Genomic DNA, 17,306 nt, shown 5'->3' with positions numbered 1-17,306 from the left:
GGGGGGAGTGAGAAACCTCGCTCTAGGTGTGGGATTGTATGCTGGGTAGTGGGATTGGCTCCCAATCTTGTGTTTGTTGTATGTCATATTGTTTGTATGTTCTAATTGCTTGGTTAATATACGTGTATGAATAGAAACTATGTTGAGACTATGATTGTGAAAGTTGTGAATATGATGTGATAATGTGAATGTGATGATATGATATGATGATAATATGATATGATGTGATGATGAAATATGATGATGTGAAATGACCATGAGATAATATGAAATATGATTGAGACATGAGATATGAAATGTGATAATATGTTAATGAGATATGAAATGACCATGGAAAGTGATAAAGTAATATGAGAATGTATAGAGTCTTGTTTGACATGCATCATATGCATACAATACTCCAGGTGTGCCGCTAAGGCCGCATACCCACGACTAACAAGGTGTACCTTTGGGTCACCCACGATATGATAACCAGGTGTACCTTTAGGTCACCCACGATATGATAACCAGGTGTACCTTTGGGTCACCCACGATATGATAACCAGGTGTACCTTAGGGTCACCCACGATGATATGAGAATCTTCCGTATGGCGCCACATGCATGCATTTGTGAGTCTAGTCAAGAAAACCATTGCATGATATATGTGCAAATATGAGATATTGTTATTTTACGTATGTATTGTTTGTGTTTGGCTATCTAGTATATATTCCTACACTGTGAGCCGAGTGAGATGTTTTCTCACTCCCTTTTTCTTTGTGTTGTTTTTCTTTAACCGTTATACAGGTGATTATCAGCATGAGGCTGAGGATGTTGGTGGTGAAGCTTAGGCTTCTTTATGGGCTATGCTCTGATAGGACATGTGACATCGGGGTATAGATAAGATTAGATTAGGTTGTTAATGTCATTTTAAATTACTTTGAAAACTTTGAGATTTATTTCTTTGTAATTTCCGCTGATTATGTTTGTTAAAAATGTGATACTCTGTAAACATGTTTGATTATTAAAGTTATATTATTTAAATTTATTGATTTATGATATGCGGGGTAGAGGGTGTCACACAATTCATCCAAAAATCAGGAAACACCCAGGTCCAGATCTAGCAATATATGCAAACATGGATGAGTGACTCAGGAAAAGATATATACATGGCTTCATACATTGACGAGTTAGTTTTTTAATTGGTTTTTTTATCATGGTAATTTTATAACTAATTTGTTTGTCATACAATGTAGGTCTCGATTAAATGCCAATTACAAGGGTAACTAAATTTTTTCATTATGTTTTAAAACTGTAATTATATATATTGGCTAACATCTGTTTTTATTTCAATTAACTAGAATCGTGTCTGGAGCTAATATTTTAAGTGGAAGAAGCAAATCATTAAAGTCATTGCACTTCATATACCCTAAGGTTAGCAAATTAATTCATACAGTCAATAATATTTAAATTTATTGACTTTGGAAATAATAGTTACTTGTTTCTCATTTTAGTGTAATAAGCAACAAGACTCGTTTGAATGTGGCTATTACATCATGTATTGGATGAGAGCCATAGTTTCTGCGGGTATTACTGATTCTTGGGCGCAGGTAATTCATATCAAAATTTATTTAAGTATATTTACCTTTAGGATAATTAACATTGCATATTAATGACACTTAAATTAATGTTTCAGGTCTTTCAAGATTCATCTCCATTGCCCGAAGATGAGATCATGAAGATAAGAGAACAATGGATAACTTTTTTTCTTCAAAGTATATATTAGTTAGATTTCTAAGTTTAGTTAGTTAATATTATGTTTCTAGTTTGATAGCATATTGACAGACATGTTTTATAGCTTTTTTAGGATTATAGGATTTACATTGTCATAATTTATGTTTTTTAACATTTATATATTATTTTCTTTGTCATTCAATTTTGAAATATAATTTCAATTTCTATTCTGGACTGCCTGGTTTAGGTTTTATATTCTGGATTGACTGGTTTAGGTTTTATATTATGGACTATATATGCAGGTTTGGGGTATATCAATAAACAACCAAAATAAAAAAAACGCATCAATTTACGTCGGACAGAACCTTGTTCGACGTAAATTTACGTCAGACCTAGCACAGGCCGACGTAAATTTACGTCAGACAAGGTACTGTCCGACGTAAATTGATGCCTCATTTTTCCCCTTTCAGCGCCCTTTTTTACGTCGGGCCCAAGGGATATCCGACGTAAATTTATGTCGTCTTTTAGAGGCGACGTAAATTTACGTCTCCCGTACAACGTCGGAGCTGTTTCCGACGTGAAAGCCTCAAAATATACGACGTAAAAGACCCCTTTTGTACTAGTGAATTTTCAATCTAACGATTGGATTTGCAAAATTCAAATTTAATATAAAGTTATTGAGCGGTGTAATACTTAGTAAAAGTTATATCAGTGTTATTATAATCCTTCTCATTTTAAAATATATAAATTATTACTTAAACTTCTAAATTTATAATAAATAATTTAAATTGTATCATAAAATTAATTTTAAATAGAAATAAGTAGATTGTTAATTATAAAAGTAAGTATATATATAAATAAAGATTAATTAAATATAATATAATTATTATTATTAGTAATATAATTATTATATGTATTATTGTATATTTATAACAGTCCGGATATACCAAAATGATAAGGATCCAAAGATAATATAAGTATGAGATTGGATAGTTAAGGATGACTTAAATGATTTAATTTATACTACTTATACTAACAACATGCATCTACTTTTCGGTAACTTATCTCATCAGAACTTCACAGTTAAGCGTACTTGACTTGGAGTAACTGTCTAACCTAATCATTATAACTACCAATTTAATGGTTACACTTAACAAGTTCTTGAGATGTCATTGCTAAAAGTCATGTAACTTAATTAACAACTTGGATAACAAGATTAATTTGGTTTGGACGTCCAAACCTATGAGCCATAAAAAGATTTGGATCATTCAAGCCGAATAAACCTATCATAACCTTAGCTACTTACACCTCCCATAGACTACTAATTACACTTTCAAGAAAAAACAATACAAGGACCAAATTCTTATACTACTTGAGCCAAAATACAAGATCAAAATAAAAGAAAAATATTTACACAAAGAAAAGAATGAGCAATGAAACAAACCTATAGTTCAATAGAAGCTTAGGCCTTCTACCTTCACCTCGACCTCGCTCCTCTTGCATTCTTCTCGATATTGTCCTTGTGGTAGGTGTTGTGGCAAGCAATATGTCATCAACAATAGTAGTAATGGAGTTCGAATGATAATAGTGTCAATGACAATAGTAAAAACAATATGATCATGGTATAGTTATGACAACATTGGTGTCGGTGGTAACAATAATAGTGATAACAATAATGATGATAATAACAATGATGATGATAACGATGGTGACAACAATGAAGAATTCATGATAATAAAAATGATAACAATCATGGAGTTCCAATGGTAATAGTGACAATAATAATAATAATAATAATATATAATAATAATAATAATAATAATAATAATAATAATAATAATAATAATAATATAATGGTAATAGTATGTGGTAAATTAATTGGTAGTATTTTAATCTAAAATCATTAAATTTATTCTAATGGTTGAAGTTAATTTCACTCCCTCTCAAAAGAAACTCACACACTCATAGGATATGTGTTGTATTTATCACACATCTTATGTATATGCGCTATTATCTTTAGCTAATAAGATTATTATTTATCTTTTAATAGAAATGAAATGAGATTTACTTATATTTTTTCGACAAACAATTTTCTTGTTTTTACTTATATTCCAAATGAAAAGAAATATCTTTTAGCGATCAAGATTTTAGAGAGAGAGATGATGATAACTTGATATGTTGTTGACCGTTAATATGGATTCAATCGTGTCTCTCCAATTTTTCTCTCCATATAAATTAATTAAAATATTCATGATATTCTCTCTCTTCATTGATTATTGTATAATTAATGGTCAATGAAGATATATTCCAAAATTGAAATGAGGCCGTCTATATTGAAGAAGTCAATATATGTTAAAAAATCAAATCTAACTTTCTTACGACAACGTATCTCTACATCTATATATTAAGGCAAAAGAACTTACGAGTAAAGCAAGACCAAGAGTCACTTACTTCATTGATTGTGTCATAGTGCGCTTTAGGCCAAACAAATTGAAGTGCTACAATGGCTGAAAATCAAGAAGAAAAAGTGAAGCTTTTGGGAGTTGTTGGAAGCCCATTTGTTTACAGGGTGCAGCTTGCTCTGAAACTGAAGGGAGTCCAATATGAACTCTTGGAAGAAAATTTGGAGCACAAGAGCCAACTCCTTCTCAAATACAACCCTATTCATAAAAAGGTTCCTGTGCTTGTTCACGATGAGAAACCCATAGCGGAGTCCCTTGTGATTCTTGAATATATAGAGGAGACATGGAAAGGGAACCCCATCTTGCCTCAAGAACCTTATCCAAGAGCCTTGGCTCGTTTCTGGACCAAGTTCATTGATGAAAAGGTTTGTCCAATTATGAACATTCTTTATTTTTATACACATTGAATCGCGTTGGTTTAGATCATTAAGTTTTGTGATAATTATTAAGTCTAATTAGGTATTAGGTCCCTATAATTGTGTCAATTCTTTTGGTTTAATTTATATATCTAAAAACTTTATGTTTTAGTTCTTATATAAACATTTTCTTTTATGTTTTGTCTTTTTTTTTCTTTCCATGTAAAACGATCACAACATATAGACACGAGGGTCAAAATGTAAAAAAATAAAATAAAATTACTTATATATCCAGAAATTTTAGATAGTGGGAGCAATACTTATTTATATATTTGTAATATTAAAAATTTTATGTATAATTTTTAAAAGTATAAATATATACCATAATTATTTTTTACAAACTTTTATAACTATGACTATAATTAAAGATGAAAATAAATTAGGTCATACTAGATTTTATTACAATTTAGTAGATTTAAATATAAGTTTCTTTAAAAACATATGTCCTAAGTATGACTTATTTATCTAATATAGATATTTTTTAAATGTTTGGGTAGAACTACAATCCTAAAGACCTACTTTATAATAATTTAATACTATTAAAAATATAAAAATAAATATGTTAAATTTTATAAAGATCAAGTTTAATTTATTTATGATATAAACATGTTTTTAATATTAAATAGATATTTTTAGATGATAATTTATTTTAAAATATATTTTATAATAACAATTCTAAATGAAACATAAATCTTTCAATTTTTCTTATTTTGATTTCTTTAACCAACGTATACAATATATAAATAGAAAACACAAAAGAATACATGCATACTTAAATTTTATTTTATCAAAAGTTAATTTTTTCAATATAATACATTATATATGTGAGTATTAAGATATATATATATATATATATATATATATATATATATATAATAATTAAACTTTCTAAAAATTAATTTGATATTAAGAAATATTCTTTATCATATGAGAGAATTAATTTCCTTTAAAAATTTAATAAACATTAAATAAATAAATATTTTTTTTGAATTTATATTTTATACATATCATAATTTAAACATATATATATTTATTTTATTAAAATATAATTTTTTTATTTTTTAAAATATATTATTTTTTTAAATAAAAAATTATATATATATATATATATATATATATATATATATATATATATATATATATATATAATAGTAGTAGGAACAAGTATCTATACTCTCCAAAACCCCATCCCTGCTCATATAGAGACTAAAACTAGAAGTTTTAAGTATAAGTAATAAAATAATAAGTCGCTACAGATCAAACCTCTAATTATTTCAAAAATCATATCTAAGGTGATTTTTAATTAATTGATTAAGTAATTTTTTCTACACTTATTAAACTCTATTTTTGTTTATATCAAAATTATTTTTAACATTAAATATAACTGTTATTTTTATAATAAATAAATATATAAATATTATATATATATATATATGTGTGTGTGTGTCTGTGTAATTAAAAATAAAATAATATTAATATCACTTTAAACTAAAAAGCATATAAACAAGGACAAACTTTTGAATAAGAAATTAAAAAAATACAGTGATATATTGAGAACCTCTCTGTCTAGTTACTTTTGGTCAAAAAATAATCCATCTAACCTAGAATAAATGGTGATAAGAAGAAAATAATCCTCACAAGTGGCTCCACCTTGAAGTCTGACTTGTGGATCGTGGGGACCAAGACTTTGTCACCACTAACTGATGAGCTGGGAATTTGATCCTCTAGATTTCATAATTGAACCGCAAGAAATGCAGTTCTAAATCTTAATTCTACAAAATGGAAATTAAATATAGTGAACCACATCCTTTCATTTTCACTAACTTCTTCAAGCCACTCTGGGTACCCAAGGTGCCCAATTTTCCATAGCATATATCCTTGGACATATGACAAGCCAACCATATCAATAAAACGTAATATAGTTGGTAAATAATTTTGTTATTTAAACATTTAATCAGAAGTTTAATCGTTGATCCGGAAGTATGAAAAAACAATTGTTGAGACTTGATGAGAGAAGTCAATTCCTTAAATAATTTTTAATACTTAATTTGAAGAATTTTTAACATGATTTTTAGTATTTTTTTATTAGTTAAAATTTATTAAAAACTACAAACCTTTATCATTCTCACCACTTATTTGATTACTATGTCTTACAATTTTGTAATTTTAACCGGTATTAAAAAATATAACAAAAAAAATTAATTGAGTATTAACAATAGTGTTGTTAGTGCTCTCTTCAATTAAATTAGATTAATTCAGTACCATAATCTAAATTTGCCAAACAAAATCATCACAAGTCCTAATATACATTAATTCACGTGACTAGTGCATGTCTACTATATGGAAAACTGCAACGACCTTAGATGAGAAAGAGCGTGAGAAGGCTATCGAAGAATCGCACGAGGTGCTTCAGATTCTTGAGAATGAGCTTAAGGACAAATTCTTTGGTGGAGAAACATTAGGGTTGGTGGACATTGTTGGAACTTGCGTAGCTTTTTGGCTCCCAGCGATTGAACAAATTGTGGGGTTGGAGTTGCTGACAAGTGAGAAATTCCCAAAGCTATACAACTGGACTCACCAAGTGCTCAACCATCCCTTTGTTAAAGAAACTCTGCCACCTAGAGAACCATTTCTTGCTGCCTTCAAAGCTCGCATTCAAATCCTTACTCCTTCAAAATAGATGTATAATGTGTTTGGAAACTTGTTCAAAAAAAAAGAGATCATGTCTCCCATAAGCTATGACTATTAGTGTGTTAGTAAATGTGGAACCAAAGTCACCCTTGTCTAGATTTCAGTTTACAATAAGAAGATGATGAAGGTTGTGAGATAAGTTTCAATGCAATAAATTGAAGTTTGGAGATTGTTGAACCATACTAAAATATAAAAATTGTATTGTGAAAACATCATCAATGAGTCAAATAGATTTAAAAACATCAACAAAAAGTTGAATAGATTAATTTGGACATTGGATATTAATTAGAAGTATATATGGTGAATGATTTGGGAGATTGAGTCTTGAATGTTGGATGCAGTGGTTGATGAATTATGTGTGTTTGATTTATCGTCCAAAACCCACAAAATCACGTTTAACGAAAAAGATAAAAAATATTACTTCTCAATTTGGTGCTTTGGAGTGTGTGTTTATTCCCTTTAATGAAATTCAACGATAAATCAAACATGTTTTATGTAGTGTCACTCATGGATGAGAATTGAGATTTTGGAGCAAATAAAAATAATAGAAAACCTATTTTTTTTATTGACATATATAGGTCTTTATTTTGGACTTGAATATGGGGTTGGATATGTACCCACAAAATATCTAAGTGTACCCAAATTAAGTATCCACTTTTTTTTTAATATATATATATATATATATATATATATATATATATGGGAGCATATCAAGTGAGAGGAATTTATTATGAGAGGGTGAGAGGGTTAAAATATAACCCTTAGATTAATTTTCTCTCACTTGATTAATCTAAAGGTTATATTTTAACCCTCTCACCCTCTCATAATAAATTCCTCTCACTTGATATGCTCCTTATATATATATATATATATATATATATATATATATATATATATATATATATTATAGGTACCAACCTTGTACGTAGCTATGAGTACTAGATACACATAAGTGACCGCTACGTGTTTGGCATGAAATTTAGAGTACCCATACTTCAAAAATAAATATTAGTATGTTGAGTAGTATATAAATAAAATATCAAATATCCATAAACTTGACACCTTGAAGGTTTTGAATTAAAATATGATGTCAAGTTCATTGTGTAGTTTGTTCATGACTCATTGATGGAGTTTGTCTTGATGTTTAACTTCCTTGTATTTTCAATAATTGGTATTTGATTTGATTATTCAATTAACCACATGAATTCACTACAAGAAAAACGCAAAATTTTCAACAAATATAATTCATCGAAAAAAAATTAATATCTGTTAGAAAAAGGGGCCTTTGAAAAAAAAAACGTCGAAAATAATTTAATCCATCAAAAATTATTTTAAAATCTTTAAATGATTCCGTTGACAGATAAATTCGTCGAAAATTTTTTGTTTAATTTTAATAAATTTACTAATGTAACAACCCTCATATTTGGTTTCTCAAGGATTCTATTTCACAACATTTTACTTTTTTAGCATGTTTTATCCTTACTTACACAATTTCTAGGAAGCTTCCCAGAAGGTCACCTATCCCTATATTACTCCAAGTCTAGCACGCATAACTGTAGAGTTCTGATGAGATAAGCTATCGAAATGTGTGGAAGAACGTATGTAAAGAATTTTGATGATGCCAAAGAAGTTAAAGAAAACAAGAGGTCAAGTTAAAGCAAGGTGATCAAGAAACAAAAGTCTCAAAAAATTTTAGATAAGTCTTGTCAACCTAGCTTAATATGTAAAAAGAAATCTTTAGAAATATTGCATAAAGTTCTTGGCCATTTAAAATAAAGAATTTCAAAGAAAACCCAAATATAATTTTTTAAATAAGTTTTTGAAAATAGAAGTTTTTCAAATCCTCAGTTGTAACAATCTGGTAATCGATTACCAGTACATGTAATCGATTACCAGAGAATGGATACTCATATGTTCAAATTTGAAACGTACTCTGGTAATCGATTACCCATTCCCTGTAATCGATTACCAGAAGATATAAACTTCAAATTTTGAATTTAAATTTTGCAACGTTCTAATCTTTTGAAACTAAACCGTTGTAATCGATTACCAAGTCTTGTAATCGACTACCAGAGGCAATTTTCTGAAATATTTTAGAAAGTCATAACTCTTCATGAAAAGTCATGACCTATGAAACAATCATCTATAAATACCAATAATTTTTCAGAAAAAGGTTACGAACTCTATTGTGAAAAATTATCTTTACATTCACTTGGCCAAAATCATTTGTAGATATTATCTAAAAAGTTCTACTAGATCAACAAAGTGTAAAATCCACTCTTCAAAGAGAGTTGTTGTACTTCATTCATTTCAACTATTGATCTGTAAAAGGAGAAAGTGTTGTTCTCCTTGGTGGTCTGTAATTCTCAACACAAGGAAAGAGAATTCCTAAGTGTTGGAGAATTTGAGTCTTGTAAAGGTTACAAGCATAGTGAAAAATCTCAAGTGGGTGACTTGAGGACTGGATGTAGGCAAGGTTGGCCGAACCAATATAAAATCAAGTTTGCAATTCTCTTTCCCTATACTTTTAATTTTGATTGTGAAGTTTTTGCATCATTACATTCAAATTGTTTATGATATTGAATTTATAAGAAAGATGTTTGAAAAACTTAAAAAGAGAAGAAAAATTAGATAACTTAATTCACCACCCTCTTAAGTTATACGAGACTACTTGACTAACAAAATGTATATACATGTTGTCAGTATAACTTGTACAAATTAATTCATTTAAGTCATCATCAACTATATAATCTCATATTTGTACTATCTTTAGATCCTTCTCATCCCGGTGTGTCCGGACTGTTATAAAAATATAATAATATATAATAATTATATTATGAATAATAATAATAATAATATATTTAATTAATCTTTATTTATATATATTTACTTTTATAATTAATAATCAACTTATTTCTATTTAAAATTATAATTTAAACTATTTAGTTTTATAATTTATTATGATAATATAATTTATAAAATTATAAATATTTATTTATTACATACTTATAAATTAAATTTTAATATTTTAAATAAATTATTAATTAATTTAATATATTTATTTATCTTAAATCAAAGATATAAAATTTAAAAAATTTATTTATCTTTGTTTTATTTTCTAATTATCAACCATTAATAAAATACTAACTTAAAATCTTATATAATTATACCATAATATTTTTATATCAAATTTAAAACCAGATATTAGTTATACAAAAATATCAAGATCATATAGTAAATTGTCAATAAAATTCTAGTTAAATAATTTAAAATAATTAATGTTTCAATTATATTGTTAATTAGCAAATAATTTATTCCAAAGCCAATTAATTTTTTTTATATTAATTATTAGTAAAATTTATTAACTTTTAATTTAATAATTGGATTGATGAAATTCAACATACACCATGAATTATTAAGCGGAATAACTTTATTAAGAGTTATCAGAGCAGGTCGATTCTATCGGCCGTGAGTTATGTGTCTACTATGTTTATTGATTGTAAATATATTATGTTATAGTTGTCTGTGTTTATTAAAAGTTCTATATATCCAGATTATGGCTGGTAGAAATGATCGTGCGATTGCTGATGCTCTCCAAGCATTAGCCCAAGCAATGAACAACAACAATATGGCTGGAGTTGTTCCTAACTGGTTGGAGCAATTTCAGAAGAATAACCCGCCGACCTTTAAAGGAGGATATGACCCAGATGTTGCAATAAATTGGCTAATGGATATCGAAAAGATCTTCAATGCTATGGAATGTCCTTTTCCTCAGAAAGTGAGGTTGGCTACCTTTATGTTTACTGCTGATGCCCATTTTTGGTGGGAAGGAGCACTTCAAAGGATAATAGATGGAGGAATGGAATTAAATTGGGAAAACTTCAAAAGAGTTTTTCTTGAGAAGTATTTCCCGGATGATGTGAGAAGCCAGAAGGAAGCTGAATTTCTCGAGTTAAAGCAAGGAAATGATACGGTGGCACACTATGCTGAAAAATTTGATGCCTTGGTCCGTTATTGTACCCATTATCATGGTGAGGGTGGCGAACGGGCTAAATGTATTAAATTTGTGAATGGCCTTCGTCCTGAGATAAAAACCGCAATTAATTATCAAGAGATTTATCACTACCCAACGCTTGTCAACAAGAGTAGAATCTATGACCGTGATAATCGTGCACGTTCTGTCTTTTACAAGGGAGTTGGAGGTCCTATTCGTGCAGTGAATTCAAATACTTCTGGTAAGAGTAAGCCTTATTCTGCTTCTACCAGATCTCAGGGAAATATGGCTGCTGCCAATAGAACTAAATCGTCCACTGTGAACACTACTGGTAGTGTTGGAGGGTCTGTGTCTATTTCTTCAGGAAGATGTGGAAAGTGTGGACGGATCGGTCATATTAAATCAGAGTGTCGTGACAAGGAGGTTACTTGCTTCAACTGCAATGGTAAAGGACACATCAGTACTCAATGTCCTGAACCACCAAGAACACGTGTCATTGGATCAGGATCGCAAACTGAACGACCAAAGACTATAGGGAGAGTATTTGCTCTTAGTGGTGTTGAAGCTGCTCGGTCAGAAAATTTGATACAAGGTACTTGTTTCATAGCTGAGACTCCTTTTGTTGTACTATTTGATTCTGGTGCAACTCATTCCTTTATTTCCATCTCTTGTGTCCAAAAACTGAAATTGCCTGTGTCTTTGTTAAATTTTGATTTAGTTGTTGAAACCCCTACTAATGGTCCTGTAACTACATCCCTAGTGTGTTTAAAATGCCCTTTGACAATTTCTGAAAAACAGTTTCTAGTTGACTTAATCTGTCTGCCTCTTAGTCAATTAGATGTAATCCTTGGTATGGATTGGCTATCTTCTCACCATGTTCTTTTAAATTGCTTTGATAAATCCATTTCATTTGGTGAATGTAAGAGTATGGAATTTCTTAGTGCTTCTAACATTAAAACTTGTTTAAAGGAAAATGAAAGGGTATACATGATCTTATCTTCATTAACAGTTGAGACTGAGAGTAAGCTAGATGAGATTCCCTTAGTGAGAGAATTTCCTGAAGTATTTCCTAAGGATGTGTCTAGTTTACCACCCGAGAGAGAGATTGAGTTCAGTATAGACTTAGTGCCAGGTACCGCACCCATATCTATAGCACCCTATAGGATGTCTCCTAAAGAGTTAGTTGAGCTTAAGAAACAAATAGAGGAACTACAAGAGAAACAATTCATTAGGCCTAGTGTTTCACCTTGGGGAGCGCCTGTTTTATTGGTCAAAAAGAAAGATGGAAGTATGAGATTGTGTGTAGATTATAGACAATTGAATAAGGTGACCATTAAGAATAAGTATCCCTTGCCTAGAATAGATGATCTTATGGATCAACTAGTTGGAGCTTGTGTGTTTAGCAAGATAGATTTGAGATCAGGTTACCATCAAATCCGAGTGAAATCCGAGGATATCCCAAAGACTGCTTTTAGGACTCGTTATGGGCACTATGAGTATTTAGTGATGCCTTTTGGTGTGACTAATGCACCTAGTGTTTTCATGGACTACATGAATAGGATCTTTCACCCTTACTTGGATAGATTTGTAGTGGTCTTCATAGATGATATCCTAGTGTATCCTAAGAATAGGGAGGAGCATGCTGAGCACCTTAGGATCGTTCTTCAAACCCTTAAGGAGAAACAGTTGTATGCTAAATTGGCAAAATGTGAATTTTGGTTGGAGAGTGTAAATTTTCTAGGGCATGTGATATCCAAGGATGGGATAGCTGTAGATCCTTCTAAGGTAGAGGCGGTTCTTGAATGGAAAGCACCTAAGTCAGTTTTTGAGATTAGGAGTTTTCTAGGACTAGCTGGGTATTATAGGAGATTTATAGAGGGTTTTTCTAAATTAGCTTTACCTTTGACCAAATTGACTAGGAAAAACCAACCTTTTGTGTGGGACTCTAAGTGTGAAGAGAGTTTTCAAGAACTTAAGAGAAGACTAACTAGTGCCCCTGTGTTAGTATTACCTGACCCTAGCAAGACTTTTGAGGTATTTTGTGATGCTTCCAAATCAGGTTTAGGTGGAGTACTTATGCAGGAGAGAAGGGTAGTAGCCTATGCGTCTAGACAACTTAAAACCCATGAGCAAAACTATCCTACCCATGATCTTGAGTTAGCTGCAATAGTATTTGTGCTTAAGTTGTGGAGACACTACTTGTTTGGATCTAGATTTGAGGTGTTTAGTGATCATAAAAGCCTTAAGTACTTGTTTGACCAAAAAGAATTAAATATGAGACAGAGAAGATGGTTAGAGTTTCTTAAGGATTATGACTTTCAGTTGAACTATCACCCAGGCAAAGCTAATGTGGTAGCTGACGCTTTGAGTAGGAAATCCTTGAGAATTTCTTCTTTAATGATGAGGGAATTGCACATGATTGAGGAATTTAGGGATATGAGTTTAGGGTGTGAACTAACCTCTAAGAGTATTAGGTTGGGAACCTTGAAGGTGACTAATAACTTGATAGATGAAATTAGAAAAGGTCAGAAGATAGACCCTTTCCTATTGAGTCAAGTTGAGAAATTGAATCAAGGTGTGGAAAGTGAATTTAGAATTGGAATAGATGGAGTATTGAGATTTAGGGATAGGTTGTGTATTCCTAGTGTGCCTGAACTTAAGAAAGCAATACTTGAAGAAGGACATAGGAGTAGCCTTAGTATTCATCCAGGAGCCACTAAGATGTACCAAGACCTTAAGAAGATGTTCTGGTGGCCTAAGATGAAAAAGGAAGTGGAGGAATTTGTGTATGCCTGCCTGGTATGTCAGAAAGCTAAGGTAGAACACCAAAAACCTTCAGGTTTCCTGCAACCTTTGGATGTGCCTGTGTGGAAATGGGATAGTATCTCTATGGATTTCGTAGTGGGGTTACCTAAAGCTGCGAAGAACTTAGATGCTATATGGGTCATTGTAGATAGATTGACTAAGTCTGCCCATTTTATTCCCATTAACATTAGATACTCTTTGGAGAGACTAACCAAGTTGTACATAAGTGAAATTGTGAGATTACATGGGGTTCCTACTAGTATAGTTTCTGACAGAGATCCTAGGTTTACTTCTAGATTTTGGGACAGTTTACATGAGGCTCTAGGCACTAAGCTTAGATTGAGTTCAGCCTACCATCCCCAAACAGATGGCCAAACCGAAAGAACTATTCAATCTTTGGAAGACTTGTTGAGAGCTTGCATCTTAGAACATGGGGGTAGTTGGGATAGTTTCCTACCTTTGATAGAGTTTACCTACAACAATAGCTACCATTCCAGTATTGGGATGGCACCTTATGAAGCTCTATATGGTAGGAGATGTAGAACACCTTTGTGTTGGGTAGAACCTGGAGAGAATGCTATCTTAGGACCTGAGATAGTTCAACAAACTACTGAACAAGTTAAGATGATCCAGGAGAGAATGAGAGCAACTCAGAGTAGGCAGAAAAGTTACAGTGATAAGAGGAGAAAGGACCTTGAGTTTAATGAAGGTGATCATGTATTCCTTAAAGTTACTCCTTGGACAGGAGTGGGCAGAGCACTGAAGTCCCGTAAACTTACTCCACGTTTTATTGGTCCTTATCAAATCCTTAAAAGAATTGGTGAAGTAGCCTATCAAATTGCCTTACCCCCATCTCTTTCAAATCTTCATAATGTCTTTCATGTTTCCCAACTCAGAAAGTATGTCCATGATCCTTCCCATATCATTGAGTCTGACAACATTCAGTTGAAAGATAATCTTACCTATGAAACAGTTCCTCTAAGAATTGATGATACGAGGGTAAAACAACTAAGAGGAAAGGAAATTCCTTTGGTTAAGGTCGTTTGGGGAGGAAATTTTGAAGAAAGTGCTACTTGGGAATTAGAAAACAAGATGCGTGAAGCATATCCATTCCTATTTTCAGGTAAATTTCGAGGACGAAATTTCTAAAAGGAGGGGAGAAATGTAACATCCCAAAATTTTATTTTTATGTATTGAGATTCTTAGTAGTTATATCATATTTTTATACATATTTTACTATTTATGTATACGTATTTTACTATTTACGTATATGTATTTTACTATTTATGTATACGTATTTTACTATTTACGTATACGTATGTATGAATAGTATTTCACTATGCAATTGCATAGTGAAGGGGCGGCTGCACGAGGGACGCGAGTTCAAATTTTTTAATAAATTTGAATATAATAATGAATAGTGCATAGTAACTTATAATATTATTTTAATGAATAGTGCATAGTGCATAGTAACTTCAAAATTTCTATAAATAGGGACCTAAGGATTTTGAAAATTCATAACTAGAGAGAAGAAAAGTTTAGAGAGAAGGAATTCTAGAGAGATAGAAAGAGAAAATAAGAGAGAAGGTTCTGCCTAGGTTGTGAAAAGAGGAGGAGAATAGAGAAGGTTCTGCTCTAGTTCCGGTTCCGGTTTAAGGAGAAAGAGAGGAGATTCTGCCCAAATTCCTATTTATCCAGGTAAGGGGGGGAGTGGGAAACCTCGCTTGGGGGTGTTGGAGTAATCGTTAAATAGTTGTTTGTTAGATTGGCTCCCGATCTTATGCCTGTTGTTTGTTTGTATGAAATATTGTTATTAATGTGCTTTGCTTTTTGCATTACTTGATTTCTTGTCCGTAGTAAATAATAACTATACTATTTTTATAAAAGAAAAAAATGAATAAATTGTTTATTAATAAAGATATGGAAGGCTAAGCCTCCTATTAATTTATAAATATGTAATTGATGTTAAAAAAAGAATAAGTTTTAGAATAAAAATACCTATGCGAACTTATGAAGATCTTATTATGACTTGAGTATATGAAGTATATATGAGACCTATGCGGACCTATGAGGATATGACTGTATGAAATATGTACTCATGACTTGTGACCTACGATCCATGAATGGACCGTTGAACTGTTGAACTATTGGACCGTTGGACTATTGGACCGTTGGACTATTGGACTGTTGGACTATTGGACTATTAAAGTTGGATTAATAAAATAAATCATAATTATGAAATATGAATCTTATATGTGTAATATGCTAAATGTTGAGTCTATGAATGTATGACATGCATCATATGCATATATTATTCTAGGTGTGCCGCTGAGGCCGCATACCAGTGATGCTAACAAGGTGTATGATCACCAGTGATAGGTGTGCCTTCGGGACACCAGTGATGTAACATGCTAACGAGGTGTATGAACACCAGTGATAGGTGTACCTTTGGGTCACCAGTGATAAATTCTGAAACTTCCGTATGGCGCCACATGCATACATTAGTGAGTCAAGTCAAGAAAATCATTATACATAAGCATATATGTGAGATTGATTATATATGTGAATTATATTGCGTGTGTGTGTGCTATTTAACTTTTATTTCTATACCTGCAACTAAGTGAGAAGTTTCTCACTCCTCTTGTTATTCTTGTATATGTTTAAATTTATGTTGCAGGTAATCTTAATCATGAGGATGTTGGTAATGAAGTCTAGAGGCTTAAGTGGGCATGCTCTGATAGGATGTGACATCGGGCTTAGCTAGGCTTCTTTCTGGGAAAATAATGTTTTATTTTCTTTCTTTTGAAATTTAAATATATTTGTATGATACAAAAAATTATAAATTGATTCCTAACTAGGAGGCACTGCCACCTTTACTGGGATTAATTTATAATCTTTGTTTTATTATGACTTCTTGAGTTTGGTATAAATGTTAATTACGAATGTGCATCTTCTACCTTATGATATTTATTATTTTATATCACTCTAATATACTTTTAAATATAGTTAATGCTTATTAAGTAATTATGTTGGGGTAGAGGGTGTGACATATATCCTCTCTCTCTATATATATACTCTCTCTCTCTATATATATATATATATATATATATAGAGAGAGAGAGAGAGAGAGAGAAAGGGGGGAGGGTTATACTAATAGCAGTGTAATTTTTACTAAGTATTACACACCACTCAATAATTTTATATTAAATGTGAATTTTGTAAATTCA

At 31.1% G+C, this 17,306-nt stretch overlaps 3 protein-coding genes and 1 long non-coding RNA gene across 7 annotated transcripts in view; 3 read left to right on the top strand and 1 right to left on the bottom strand.

The window, feature by feature from the left end:
• The window catches only part of LOC145955564 (uncharacterized), an 82,883-nt gene extending 80,938 nt beyond the window's left edge, over positions 1-1,945 (top strand). For 2 of the 4 annotated variants that reach the window (XM_083070480.1, XM_083070479.1), the window contains exons 3-7: positions 785-871; positions 1,234-1,259; positions 1,339-1,411; positions 1,492-1,587; positions 1,674-1,945. In XM_083070480.1, coding sequence (XP_082926606.1) covers positions 797-871; positions 1,234-1,259; positions 1,339-1,411; positions 1,492-1,587; positions 1,674-1,763 — 360 coding nt within the window. In that variant the 5' untranslated portion in view covers positions 785-796 and the 3' untranslated portion in view covers positions 1,764-1,945. Of the gene's footprint in view, positions 1-6; positions 872-1,233; positions 1,260-1,338; positions 1,412-1,491; positions 1,588-1,673 lie in introns of those variants that run through there. The other 2 variants (XM_083070481.1, XM_083070482.1) reach the window with 2 other exon arrangements.
• Positions 1,946-2,855: 910 nt separating this feature from the next.
• On the bottom strand, positions 2,856-4,303 carry LOC145955565 (uncharacterized). The gene is made up of 2 exons (XR_014432205.1): positions 4,163-4,303; positions 2,856-3,230 (listed from the first exon to the last, which is right to left on the bottom strand). It is a non-coding gene; the product is annotated as an uncharacterized LOC145955565 (long non-coding RNA).
• Positions 4,123-7,447, top strand: LOC109808739 (putative glutathione S-transferase). Its single transcript, XM_020371856.3, has 2 exons — positions 4,123-4,538; positions 6,916-7,447. The coding sequence occupies exons 1-2, from the start codon at positions 4,215-4,217 to the stop codon at positions 7,267-7,269; spliced, it is 678 nt and encodes a 225-aa protein (XP_020227445.2). The 5' UTR covers positions 4,123-4,214; the 3' UTR covers positions 7,270-7,447.
• A 3,285-nt stretch (positions 7,448-10,732) lies between these two features.
• On the top strand, positions 10,733-17,009 carry LOC145955562 (uncharacterized). Its single transcript, XM_083070478.1, has 2 exons — positions 10,733-11,866; positions 16,757-17,009. The coding sequence occupies exons 1-2, from the start codon at positions 10,756-10,758 to the stop codon at positions 16,792-16,794; spliced, it is 1,149 nt and encodes a 382-aa protein (XP_082926604.1). The 5' UTR covers positions 10,733-10,755; the 3' UTR covers positions 16,795-17,009.
• Positions 17,010-17,306: the final 297 nt, after the last annotated feature.

This window comes from Cajanus cajan, chromosome 3 (genome assembly GCF_000230855.2).
Source record: "Cajanus cajan strain Asha chromosome 3, NIPB_CcT2T_4, whole genome shotgun sequence".
Taxonomy (NCBI): domain Eukaryota; kingdom Viridiplantae; phylum Streptophyta; class Magnoliopsida; order Fabales; family Fabaceae; genus Cajanus; species Cajanus cajan.
The sequence above is the reverse complement of the archived record's forward strand: the minus strand, read 5'-3'. Positions and strand labels throughout refer to the sequence as shown.

What these genes read in the sequence shown, in the direction of transcription:
- LOC109808739 (XM_020371856.3), top strand. Translation starts at nt 4,215, where the DNA reads ATGGCTGAAAATCAAGAAGAAAAAGTGAAGCTTTTGGGAGTTGTTGGA. An exon ending in CCAAGTTCATTGATGAAAAG is followed by an intron (nt 4,539 to 6,915) that starts GTTTGTCCAATT and finishes TCACGTGACTAG; the next exon opens with TGCATGTCTACTATATGGAA.
- LOC145955562 (XM_083070478.1), top strand. Translation starts at nt 10,756, where the DNA reads ATGTGTCTACTATGTTTATTGATTGTAAATATATTATGTTATAGTTGT. An exon ending in GTCAGAAAATTTGATACAAG is followed by an intron (nt 11,867 to 16,756) that starts GTACTTGTTTCA and finishes TTTATGTTGCAG; the next exon opens with GTAATCTTAATCATGAGGAT.